The 12,689-nt window shown below is 40.8% G+C and overlaps 1 protein-coding gene across 1 annotated transcript; it reads right to left on the bottom strand.

The window, feature by feature from the left end:
- Nucleotides 1–1,441: 1,441 nt before the first annotated feature.
- On the bottom strand, nucleotides 1,442–6,232 carry LOC125241347. Its single transcript, XM_048149769.1, has 2 exons — nucleotides 5,614–6,232; nucleotides 1,442–1,577 (listed from the first exon to the last, which is right to left on the bottom strand). Exons 1-2 carry the CDS (start codon nucleotides 6,220–6,222, stop codon nucleotides 1,560–1,562), a joined length of 627 nt encoding a protein of 208 aa, XP_048005726.1. The 5' UTR covers nucleotides 6,223–6,232; the 3' UTR covers nucleotides 1,442–1,559.
- Between the last annotated feature and the right edge of the window lie 6,457 nt (nucleotides 6,233–12,689).

Raw genomic sequence — 12,689 nt, forward strand, 5'->3', positions numbered from 1 at the left:
GGTCGGCCTTACCCAGCGGCGCCCGAGCCTTGTATTGCTGCCCAACATTACTTAACTGCAACGAAATAAATTTAAACTACACCAAACAATATGCCGTGTTGTCGTTGTCTACTTACCAGGGTTTAACCCTTTGAACGCCAAGTCTCGCTAACCAAAATGGTCTCAAGTCCAAGGTGTTCGTTACTCATCTATAGCTTCAATCATTGCCGTGACGGATTATGCCGTCTTTGGCGGTCAAAAGGTTAACATAAACATGTATTAATAAACATACCCAGTTCTGGTTCGATTGTTCCAAAGCCGCCAACTCTGCGTCTTCGTCGCAAGGGGTGTCGGCGCTAAACCATTTCGAGCCTATGAAACGAGGTGTCGTTTCAGGGAATGGTATATCCATTATTACATGAGCTTAATTTGTTATTGTAAAGTAGTTATTAGGGAACACACAATGAAACCACCTCAGCTGATTATAGACTGATTTATTATTTTCGCTTGTATGCCGTTACCGCCTACCCTACATACAAATCTACCCACATAGTAATATGTGACAACTCCCCTTTGAAAAAAGAAAACAAAAATATAGTAAGTTTACCCATGCAAATTACACACATTTTCCTTCCTTACAAAAAATATTTCTTTGATAAATTTCTTACCCAATTAATTTAACAATTTTACCATTTATATAATTATTTAATTTTCTATTTTCGTCTAGATAAGAATAAACTTACGCATGCAAGTGTATCTAATATCTAGTATATATTGATCTCATTTTTGTTTTTATCTTACATTCATAACATCACAAGCATAATTATTTAATTACATTATATGAATACATGCATTTTGCAATTAATTACATAATTCACTTATTTACCGTAGCTATTACATGACATAGACAGGTTTTTTATTTTTAAACTATTTAATTTATTTATGACAATTATATAAACATTGTATACAGGGTGTCCCAAGACCATGGGACATGAAGGGAAAGTACCTAAAATATCACAGATAGGATATATTGCTGAAAGAAGACTTTATTTTATTTTTAAAACTTGGTAAAACTGCATTCAAAAAAAATTTTTTTTTTTTTTTAATGTATGGACAAATTTTAAGGCTAAGGAGTCTGCCATGTAAAATGTTAAAATTCATGGTCTTCCTTTTATCTCCGACACTATGTTATTTAGAGAAAGATAATCTTTATGATGAAGCCTATCGATCGGTATGACAAAATTACAGGATGTTTTTTTTTTCTCGTGTAGCGGGTTTGATTCCCGGTTTAACCATGTAATTATTTAAAAATCTATGAATGGAGTTTTACTTAGTTTTAAAAATAAAATAAAGTCTTCTTGTAGCAAAATACCCTATCTACGATATTTAAGGTACTTTCCGTTCATGTCCCATAGTCTTGGGACACCCTGTATAATGTGCGTTCATTAAGGAGATTTATGTATTATATTTATAACATCCATTCATATTTTTATTGTTTACAATCTGGGAAGGTAAGTTAGTTGGTAAGTAGGTACTTAATCTAATTTCGACGAGATTCGGGAACGGGGTAGGTCCACCGATCAGGAGGTCTCACCATCCTGCCAAAGCGAGTAACATAATAATTAGTATTATTCATTTGTTCGCGGTTTGGACTTGGGCCCCGGGAGCCGACGGGACATTGCGGCACAGGCAGACGGGACATAGTTACATTTATATCATCGTAAGTACGTACGCTAGGTAGATCAGAGCGCTGAGGTGAGTCAATTATCAGCTGTCTGCGATTACGTCTTAGAATTCTACCAGATGTCATTTTTATAAGATAAGACCTCGTACCTACAGTTCCATGTATAGTTCCATTATTCCATTCATTGTTTAATCTTACTTTAACTTTTTCGCCTACTTGGAGTTCTCGCAGGTGCTTAGCTCCTTTATCGTAATAATGTTTTTGTTTACTTTGACGCGATTTTAGGTAGTGTTCGACATTTCGCGGGATTTTAGGAGCTAGTAATCTTGGGGAACATGGTAAAAAACTGCGTAGTTTCCTATTATTCAATAATTCAGCGGGTGAAGGTAAATTGTTGTCAAGCGGAGTATTCAAAAATTCTAAAAAAGCTATGTTAAAATCAGATTTGTTGAATGTGGTTTTCTTTAACATTTTTTTTATTGTCTGTATTGACCGTTCAACTTGACCGTTAGACTGGGGGTAGTGGGGGGAGGAAGTGACATGTTGGAAGAACCACTCTCTAGAAAAAGTTTTAAATTCAGTTGATGCAAATTCAGGCCCATTATCCGAAACTATAATTTCCGGTATGCCTTGACGTCTAAACACTTCTTTTAATTTCTTAATGACCACACTAGAACAGAGGGATTTCACTTTCATTACTTCTACAAATTTGCTATAGTAGTCAATTACTATCAGATAAGATTTCCCATTAAAATGAAATATATCTATACCTAATTTTGACCAGGCTCTTTTTGGAGGTTCATGCTGCATTAAAGTTTGTTTAACGTTTTGTTTTCTGAACGTCAAACACGCTTGACAATGCGAAAGGTAATCTTGCAGCTGTGAGTTCATATGGGGCCAAAACATGATGTCGCGCGCTCGTAGCATGCATTTTTCTATTCCTAAGTGGCTACTGTGTGCACGTTTCATCATTTCTGGCCGCATACATTTAGGTATGACCACACGATCCCCTCTCCAAACAATTCCATAAGCAACTGATAGTTCGTTTTGATATGCAAAGTAAGGTTTTAATATATCACTAGCTTTTACCCGCGGCTTCGCCCGCGTAATAAAAGTATTCTATTATCCCTTACAATTTTTTACATTTTGCTTATACTTATCGCAAACGTAATCTTCAAGCAAGCAGACAACGATCGTCTTAGAGCACATTGATTGTAAGAGACCGCCGACCGATTATCCGTATCCCGCTAACGATACCCATATTATCCGTATCCGTATCCGTATCCGTATCCGTATCGCTATCGCTATCGCTATCGCTATCGCTATCGCTATCGCTATCGCTATCCCTATCGCTATACCTATCGCTTTCCCTATCGCTATCCCTATCGCTATTCCTATCCCTATCCCTATCCCTTATCAAGATGTTTAATGATATAACACTTTAAGTTCTCGCGCTTTGTACACATATTTAAAGTCACATACAGGTCGAACGCGATTAATTAACATTATTTTTACCTTTTTTCCCAACGTTTCGGCCAGGTTGCACTGGCCGTGGTCACGGAAGACTGACGTCCCAGCAAAATGTCACCGGAGATGTAAACAACACAAAACTACCCGATATTAATTTATATAAATGTTCGGGGTAGACAAATAAATATAATCTACCCGCTTTTAGTTAATGTTTATTTCCCACCATGTTTATTTTAAAGGTAAAAATAATGTTAATTAATCGCGTTCGACCTGTATGTGACTTTAAATATATGTTTAATGATTTCTTATCAAGTGCTAAAATATAAAGTTTCATGGTTTTATCATTTAAAATTAAGAAATCCCATACAAACTTTCAACCTCTTTTTCAACCCCTTCATCCCTTTTTTTCGAAATAAAAAGTAGCCTATGTTCTGTCTCAGGGTCTAAAGATTGTCTGTTCCAAATTTCATCAAAATCGGTTGCGTGGTTTAAGCGGGAAAGCGTAACAGACAGACAGACAGACAGACAGACAGACAGAGTTACTTTCGCATTTATAATATTAGTATGGAGTATGGATTAACGTCTTTTTTGTGATTAGGCCATCCTCTTTTTATAGTTTTAGTTAGTTCTTTTAATTCGTCATCATCTTGAGTACATTTTTGTATTTGTAAGAAGTGCGTATCAGTGAGCGGGTTACTTGCTGATATCGCACACACCTGCGCGCGCACGTCGAGATCGCACTCCCGTGTGTTTTCATCGTCGCGCACGCCCACCTGTACTGCACGAGATAACGCATCCGCTATATATAAGTATCTGCCAGGCTTGTATACTAGATTAAATGTGTATGGCTGTAATCTCAACAACATCCTTTGTAATCGAGCGGGAGTGTTAACTAACGGTTTTTTAATTATGCTTACTAAAGGCTTGTGATCTGTTTCGATCGTAACATCATTTTTTCCATATATATATGTATAAAACCTTTCACAGGCGAAAACACAAGCGTATAATTCCTTTTCGATCTGTGCGTAGGCTTGTTCTGTTTTTGTCAGCGATTTAGATACATAACAAACAGGTAATCCATCTTGCAGTAGGCATCCACCTAATCCATTCTTACTTGCGTCTACCGAAATCGTAACTGGTTTTTTAACATCGTAATACTGCAGAACAGGAGGACTACACAAACATTTTTTTAAAGTATTAAAACAAATATCATGCCTCGAGTCCCAGTGCCAGTGTACGTCTTTCTTTAACAACTCGCGTAAAATATGAGTTTTCTCGGAGAGGTTAGGTATAAAATTCCCTACATATGTTATTAATCCGAGAAACCTTTCTAAGTCTTTGACACTTGCAGGGGTAGGCATGTTCATTATAGCGCGAGTGCGTGAGTCATCGGGACTCACTCCGTGTTGCGTAATCTTGTGACCCAAATATTTTATCTCCGATAAGCCTATTTTGCACTTCTCTCTGTTTAGTTTTATATTTATTTCCCTACATCTTTGTAACACTTTTCTTAGTCTAATGTCGTGTAATTCTTTGGTGTCGGCGTAAATCAACAGATCATCTATGAATAATTTTACCCCTTCTATATCGTCAAAATGTTCATATAATTTCCTATGGAAAATTTCAGACGCCGAGGAAATTCCATACGGCATGCGTAGAAATTTATACCTACCAAAGGCAGAGTTGAAAGTGCAAAGGTCACTACTAGCTGGGCTCAACTTAACTTGCCAAAACCCTTGCTTAGCATCAAGAGTGCTAAAGTACTTTGCCCCCGCTAGACTCGAAGTAATTTCATCTAGAGTGGGCAACTTAAAATGCTCTCGCTTAATTACTTTATTTAAATCTTTCGGATCAAGGCATATTCGAAGGTCTCCGTTCGGCTTTTTGACGACAGTCATGCTGTTTACCCAGTCGGTAGGCCCTTCGACCTTAACGATGATGCCTTGATCCTGCATCTCTTTCAATTTATTCTTAACTTGTTCCACTAACACAAGGGGCAATTTTCTAGGGGCGTGAATTACCGGTTGAGCATGGTCTTGTAATTGTATTTTATATTCTCCCGGTAGGCACCCTATGCCATCAAAAACATCAAGGTACTCATCTAGTACAGAGGCAACATTATTTGGTTTACCTATCGATAGCTCATGGACTCTTTTTACTAAGCGCATTTCTCTACAAGAGTACCTACCTATTACTGGATTCGAATCAACGTCGGCTATAATAAACTCTAAAATGTAAGTATTATTTTTATACACAACTTTTAAATTGCACTTTCCCGCTATAGGTATCAAGGTTTTCGAATAACCATAAATCCTTAATGAGGTTGTGTTAAGCGAATGCTTGTCTATACCTAATAATTTCAAGTACCTCTCAGGCAAGACACTTACCTCAGCTCCCGTGTCCAGTCCAAACGTAATATTCTTATTATTAATGGATAAATTGACAGACCATTCATTATCATAATTATGTTTATTATTTACCTCATCGGTGGATTCCCCTCTTATTTCATACACGCGACACATTCTCGAGTAGTGATTTCGTCCATGGCACCTGTCACACAGCTGACCAAATGCCGGACACTGGAATCTTCTATGTGTGGAGCCACATCTCGAACAGCTATGGCCGCCAGTCCTGTTGACCTGTGACGACCGCTGCCACCTGCCGCGCGCTGGCTGGTTGTCGTGCCCGGGAGCCGCGTGCGCCGGCGCCGGCGCGGGGCGCCCGCCTCGCCGCGCTCCACGGCGCCGCCCGCGCCCTCTGGCGCTGAGCGCATGCACCGCCTTATCCTCATCTGTATATTCTGTATCCTCATGTTCTTGTCTACAACAGCTCGGACGACCTTGGCGTTCCATCGCGATTTTGTGTTTGGAGTTGATTTCATGCACATGATGTTCCGCATTCTCCTGCTTTATATGACCGGCTTGAGCACGGGATATCTCGGCTAGCCTACATATTTCTATAGCTTTTTGCAGCGTCAAATCATTTTCTCGTAAAAGTCGTTCTCGTAAGGTTGTCTCCTGAATACCACATATTAACCTATCCCTCACAAGGTCACTGCAGAGATCTTTAAAGTCACACTTTGCCGCCATAACATTTAATTCAAAAACATATTGTTCAATAGATTCAAATTCCAGCTGGTTCCGTGTGAAGAATCTGTGCCTTTCTACGGCGAGGTTCTTTTTGGGTTCAAAAAATACGTCAAATTTCTTTAACAACTCATCAACTGTCTTTGATTCTTATTTATTTATTTATTTATTTAATCTTTATTGAACAAAGAAACACAATGTACAATAGGCGAACTTAATGCCATAAGGCATTCTCTACCAGTCAACCTTTAGGCAAAGCAGAGAAGTTGTAGGCGGTGCAAAATTACAAAAACAAAAGAACTATATTAGGTACCTACTTTTAAGGACACAATGCATGCAACAAAAAATAATACAGAGGAATAAACATACACATATACATGATATTAATACTAATACATAAAATTACATACATATAAGTATATATAATACATACAATCCGATGAGGTGTACAAAACAGACATACTACGAATTATCTGAATTGCCAGCAAAAAATGTGTTGAGGGATTTTTTAAAAGTAAACCTATTCGGAGACTGTCTAATTTTGACAGGGAGACTATTCCACAGACGCGCAGCTTGAACAGAAAAGGAATTGGACATGTAGCCAGTACGGTGGGATGGTATAGACAGAGAGAGATTGCCAGAAGAGCGAAGTTGACGTACACGAGAGATACCATAGTACTGGAAGAAAGATTTAAGATAGACAGGAGACTGAGGATCATTAATAACAGAGAAAAGGGTACAAAGCATGCGAATATTGCGACGTATACGTATAGGAAACCAACCAAGTTTAGAGCGGAAAGACGAGATATGGTCGTATTTACGGAGGCAGAAGATAAAACGAATGCAGTTATTTAGTAAGCGGTCTAACTTGTTCAGGAGCTCCTCATTCAAATCCGGGTAACACACATCACCGTAATCGATAATAGGTAAAATTAATGTTTGCACTAATAATATCTTGGTTCTTACAGGTAAGAAGTGTTTCAGTTTGTTTAGCGCATGAAGAGAACCAGTAACCTTACGGCTTATCTCGGCTACTTGAGTCCTCCAACTCAGGCCACTATCCAGAAAGACGCCTAGGTCTTTTACACTTTGGCTGTAAGGGATAGGCGTGCCATTAAAGTATACAGGGGGTGTAACTTCGACTTTAGGTAGCTGCCGGGTGCCGCCTATGACAATGGCCTGACACTTGGAAGGGTTGACAAATAGACCGAACCTCTCCGACCAACGCTGAATATGCAAGAGGTCCTGATTCAATTTGCCAACAGTAGCCGCAAGGTCAGCAATACTGCAGTGGTCATAGAGTTGCAGGTCGTCAGCGTACAGATGGTGCGAACAGCGAAGGTCTAAAGTAATAAAATTGACAAAGATGGAGAACAATAAAGGTGAAAGAATACCTCCTTGAGGCACACCAGTGGCCAAATCACACCAATCGGATAATTTTTTATCGACCCGCACTGCTTGCTGACGCCCACAGAGATATGCCGAAAACCATTTTAGGGCACAAGGAGACACGTTGAGGTGCTCAAGCAAGGCAAGGAGAATCTCGTGGTCAACAGTGTTGAAAGCGTTAGAGAAGTCAATGAGGATGAGCACTGTGACCATTTGGTTCTCCATGCCGCGCCTGATGTCCTCGGTTACTTTGAGCAGTGCAGTACAAGTGCTATGTCCCGGACGAAAACCTGACTGGTAGGGGCTCAAAAGATTGTGTGAGAAAATAAATCTTGACATCTGTTTATGAGCCACAGCTTCAGCGATTTTCGATAGAAAAGGAAGTATCGAAATGGGTCGAAACTGGCTAACCAAAGATGGATTACTAGTTTTTGGCAACGGTAAAACGAAGGCTTTTCGCCAAAGTGCTGGAAATTCACCGTTTAAAAGCGAGGAGTTAATAATATCAGTCAGTATAGGAAGCACAGAGTCTAGAATTGACACTATCATGTGCCGACCGATATCATCACAACCTACAGCCTTGGATTTAATTGCCTTTATAATAGCTCTAACCTCCGATTGAGTAGTGGGTGAGAAAGAAAATGAAACGGTATCAATAGAGGGTAGAGCTAAAACTTCAAAAATGGTGTTAATTTTAGCATTGACATCAACGGAGCGAGCGGACGAAAAGTGCTTGTTAAGTTCAGAAAGGGAGAAAGATACACCGTCGAAGGGAGTATTATTCGGTTTTCCGAGGCCAAGAGATTTTAAAAACTTCCAGACGTCAGCCATGGAAGATGATGAGACATTGTGATGGATGAACCGCCGCTTTGCTGAACGTACCATCTGGTTACACCGGTTTCGCGCAATCTTAAATCGTGCCCAGTTATCGTCTGTGCGGTCTCGCTTAAAGCGCTTAAAGGCGCGGTCTCTTCGACGCATAGCCATGCGCACACCCTCAGTAATCCACGGCGCCGGCGGCCGCTTGACCCTAACCCTGTGCAACGGAGCATGTTTGTCGAAGATCCTTAATATAGTGGCGTTAAAGAGACCTACTTTGGTATCCGTTGCGGTTGCTTTGAGTACAGGGGACCAGTCAATTGCAGCAGCGTCGCGAAGCAGAGCATCCGTGTCAACTTTTGCAAAGCTACGCAGGTAAATTATGGCCGGTTTATACTTGGCCGGTTTGATGTTGTAAGATGCGTATATAAGGTCGTGGTGTGAAAAACCGGGTGCAAGAAACTGGCCATGTTTTATAATATTGCTAGGTGAAGAAGTGAGGATTACGTCCAGCCAAGTGTCAGAAAGAGCAGTATGATGAGTAGCAGTTAAGGGCAGAAGAGATAAATTAACAGAATCAATTAAAAATTTTAATTTACGGCTTTGTTGAGTGTCCTTGCAAAGATCAGTATTAAGATCACCCATGATAAGGTGATGTGTGTAATCCGAGCTTAAAGATTCAAGAACTTTCTCCAGGTCTGAAAAATAATCAATAGTAGGGGGACAGTAGACTACACCCAGTACAGCCTTGACTCCTTTGACATTCACCTCGAGAAATATCCATTCCGCTGACCCAGAGTATAGAGACGGAGATAAATTTATAATTTTGTACGGAATGTTACTCCTGAGGTAAATGGCAACACCACCACCGCCCTTTCCGGTACGATCATTTCTGATCAAAACAAAACCGGGTAGGGCATAAGATGTGGAGCCGAGGGTAGGCTTCAGCCAACTCTCCGATACAAGTATCGCGTGAACAAAGTCGGTTTGAAATGTGTCTAAGAGGTCCGTATAGTGAGAAGCGATGCTTTGAGCGTTTATGTGGCACAAGTTGAAATACTTAGAGTTTAGAAATTCGCGTGAAACCAAAGTACCTAAGTTCTGAGAGGTATCAAGTGAAGTAAGTGAAGCAAATTCAGAACTATCATTACTGGCAGAATAGAAAGTTTCATCATCAGACATATATATAAATAAATAACACGCACAAATATGAATAAATAAATATTATGTGTCCCAAAATAATTATAAAACTAAGTTATTGCTATAATATAATATCTATTCTTCTGAATATTGGTCATATACCTCGCGGCATTTATCACCTATTATATGAAGTAAAATATTAATCTGGACCTTTTGTGATTTTTTCGAAATTTCGCAAGCTTCGTAATAAATTAGAAAAGCTTTTTTCCATTTTTCCCATTCTTTACATAAATTTCCCGATGTAACGTTTACTAGATTGTTCTCGAATTTGAACGGCAATGGCGGCTGCAGCACTGACTCCATTATAGCGATAAACGATTCTCACTATCACTCAGTACGTATTTATTAATAAGTAGCGACACACAATTTTATTACAGTCCGTACATAGTTTTACACTTTATCCGTAATTTTACATTATATAAGTCTTTTTTCCGGCTGCGCCATGTAAAGTAGTTATTAGGGAACACACAATGAAACCACCTCAGTCCCTATGGGAGCGTAGGTTCGTATCCTACCGGCTGCGCCATGTAAAGTAGTTATTAGGGAACACACAATGAAACCACCTCAGCTGATTATAGACTGATTTATTATTTTCGCTTGTATGCCGTTACCGCCTACCCTACATACAAATCTACCCACATAGTAATATGTGACAGTTATAATATAAAACTCATTCAATAAAATTATTATTGTGACTATTGTCACGTAGGTTAAAGAACAGAATATCCATTGATATCGTATATCGATCCAGCCGGTGTGTAGACAGTAGACATAGACAGACACAAAGAAAGACAGAAAAGCAAAACCTTGATTTGATTTAAAAAAAAAATACATTTGACAGTTGCAGCAGGTGTTGCTGCTCTCAATAACGTAGTGATATGCTCTCTGCTCTCTCGTAAGGACAGTAATACACTGATAAAGTGATAACAGACAGACCAAAACGTAGTGATTTGAAGCTAGGAACACACTACGCGGACGTCCGTCGTAAATCGACCGCGGACGGGAATCTGGACAATGGAAATACACATAAAGCTAGGAACACACTACGCGGACGTCCGTCGTAAATCGACCGCGGACGGGAATCTGGACAATGGAAATACACATAACCGTGCAAACTATCGGTCGACGGACGCGGACGTGGCCTTGAGCGCACGGACGTCCGATCGAAATCTGGCTCTCTGGATGTTTTGCTCCGTGCACACTGATAGGTCGCGGTCGCGGTCGTTTTACGACGGACGTCCGCGTAGTGTGTTCCTAGCTTAAAGCCACGAACATACTACGCGGACGTCCGTCGTGAATCGACCGCGGACGGGAATCTGGACAATGGAAATACACATAGCCGTGCAAACTATCGGTCGACGGACGTGGACGTGGCCTTGAGCGCACGGACGTCCGATCGAAATCTGGCTCGCTGGATGTTTTGTTCCGTGCACACTGATCGGTCGCGGTCGCGGACGATTTACGACGGACGTCCGCGTAGTATGTTCCTAGCTTGACCGTGCAAACTATCGGTCGACGGACGCGGACGTGGCCTTGAGCGCACGGACGTCCGATCGAAATCTGGCTCTCTGGATGTTTTGTTCCGTGCACACTGATAGGTCGCGGTCGCGGTCGTTTTACGACGGACGTCCGCGTAGTATGTTCCTAGCTTCAATGCTCTTTGAGACAGACAAGTTGTTGCAGCTTTTGTATTGCCTGTGGCTTATCCCGCCAGGCGGCGCCTGTGCAAGCAGGGAGACTAGAGATAGATGATATTTCTTGATTTCTAACCTCCATATGTGCAAGTGCCTAGGCATGTCGCTGTCATTCGTATGTGAGAGAGAAAAAACATATCATCTGCTCGCTCTCACGTATGAAATTCTTTAGAGCCCGCGCACACGGGCAACTGTTGCCGGCGACTTTTTTGTCGCGGCCATGGCCTAGTATGAAAGTGCGCACACGAGGCGACGCAACTTTTCATACAAATAGTCGCCGAGCAACTGTTGCCCCCGTGTGCGCGGGCCCTTATCTGTGGCGCCAACTGTCACAACCTGGTGTGCCTCCTTTTGCCGACTCGACATTGGACGACCCGACCCGTCACAAGGTCATGGTGTTGTCATACTAAGTACAATATCAAGAAACGGGTAAAATGTGATAAATATATTACTTATATTAGTGACCTTGCATTTCCATGCGGACCCAAGCCACCAGTCACATTATTAGTACCAATGAAGCATTTTAAAGGGCCTAGTGCCTTCTACTTGCTAACTGGCACAATATCGTTGAAGAGTCGTTTTCGTTCCTCGAAATATTTTAGGATTTAGCTAAGCTCAGAATTTAATTGCGTCCTTGTGACACAATCTACTAATTTGCTATTTTGCGTTTATTCTGGACTCACTTGTGAATGATTTTTAATAGGTGTCGGTAATGAATAGGTATTACCATGGACCTAATATTATACGGACGTAACGCTCAATCTCTAGGTCCATGGGGTCCCAGCACGAACAAGTTGTTCACAGAAATCGCGAAGCGTCTGGTTGAGGTAACTGGTGACCGAAGAGCTGGCGACTTCCTCGCAGAACGTATCAGCATTGCGATCGTAAACACTGTCAATTTAGCAAACTTATATGCTGTGAGGAGAGTTATGTGCAGATTGTTTTACCAGTTTGATACTCACAGCGCCATCTAGGCTGCGTGCTGAACACTATTAGCGTTTGGTTCGTGCAGTGATACTGATGTAAGGATTGGAAATAAACTGCAGGCACCCTTACTATGTCTTGTATTACCGGAATACTTATAATAAGTGCGTTTGTTTGTTAGAAAAGACGGAGGCGGCCGATTATCACTATATTTTGTCGTTATTGCTGACGTAAGTGCGACAATAATGCTGCTCCGCAGTCCCGGCCTTTATCACAATTCAAGATTTATCAAAGATACTTGAGGTTTTATGAAATTGTGCAAAGCGTATAATACACCTGGCAAGGTGATATACTTATAAGGGATCATCCACATATTACGTCACACCAAATTTCAGGTTTTTGGACCCCTCCCCCCCCCTATGTCACGCTTTTTTGTATCCCTTT

This window comes from Leguminivora glycinivorella, chromosome Z (assembly GCF_023078275.1).
Source record: "Leguminivora glycinivorella isolate SPB_JAAS2020 chromosome Z, LegGlyc_1.1, whole genome shotgun sequence".
Classification (NCBI taxonomy): domain Eukaryota; kingdom Metazoa; phylum Arthropoda; class Insecta; order Lepidoptera; family Tortricidae; genus Leguminivora; species Leguminivora glycinivorella.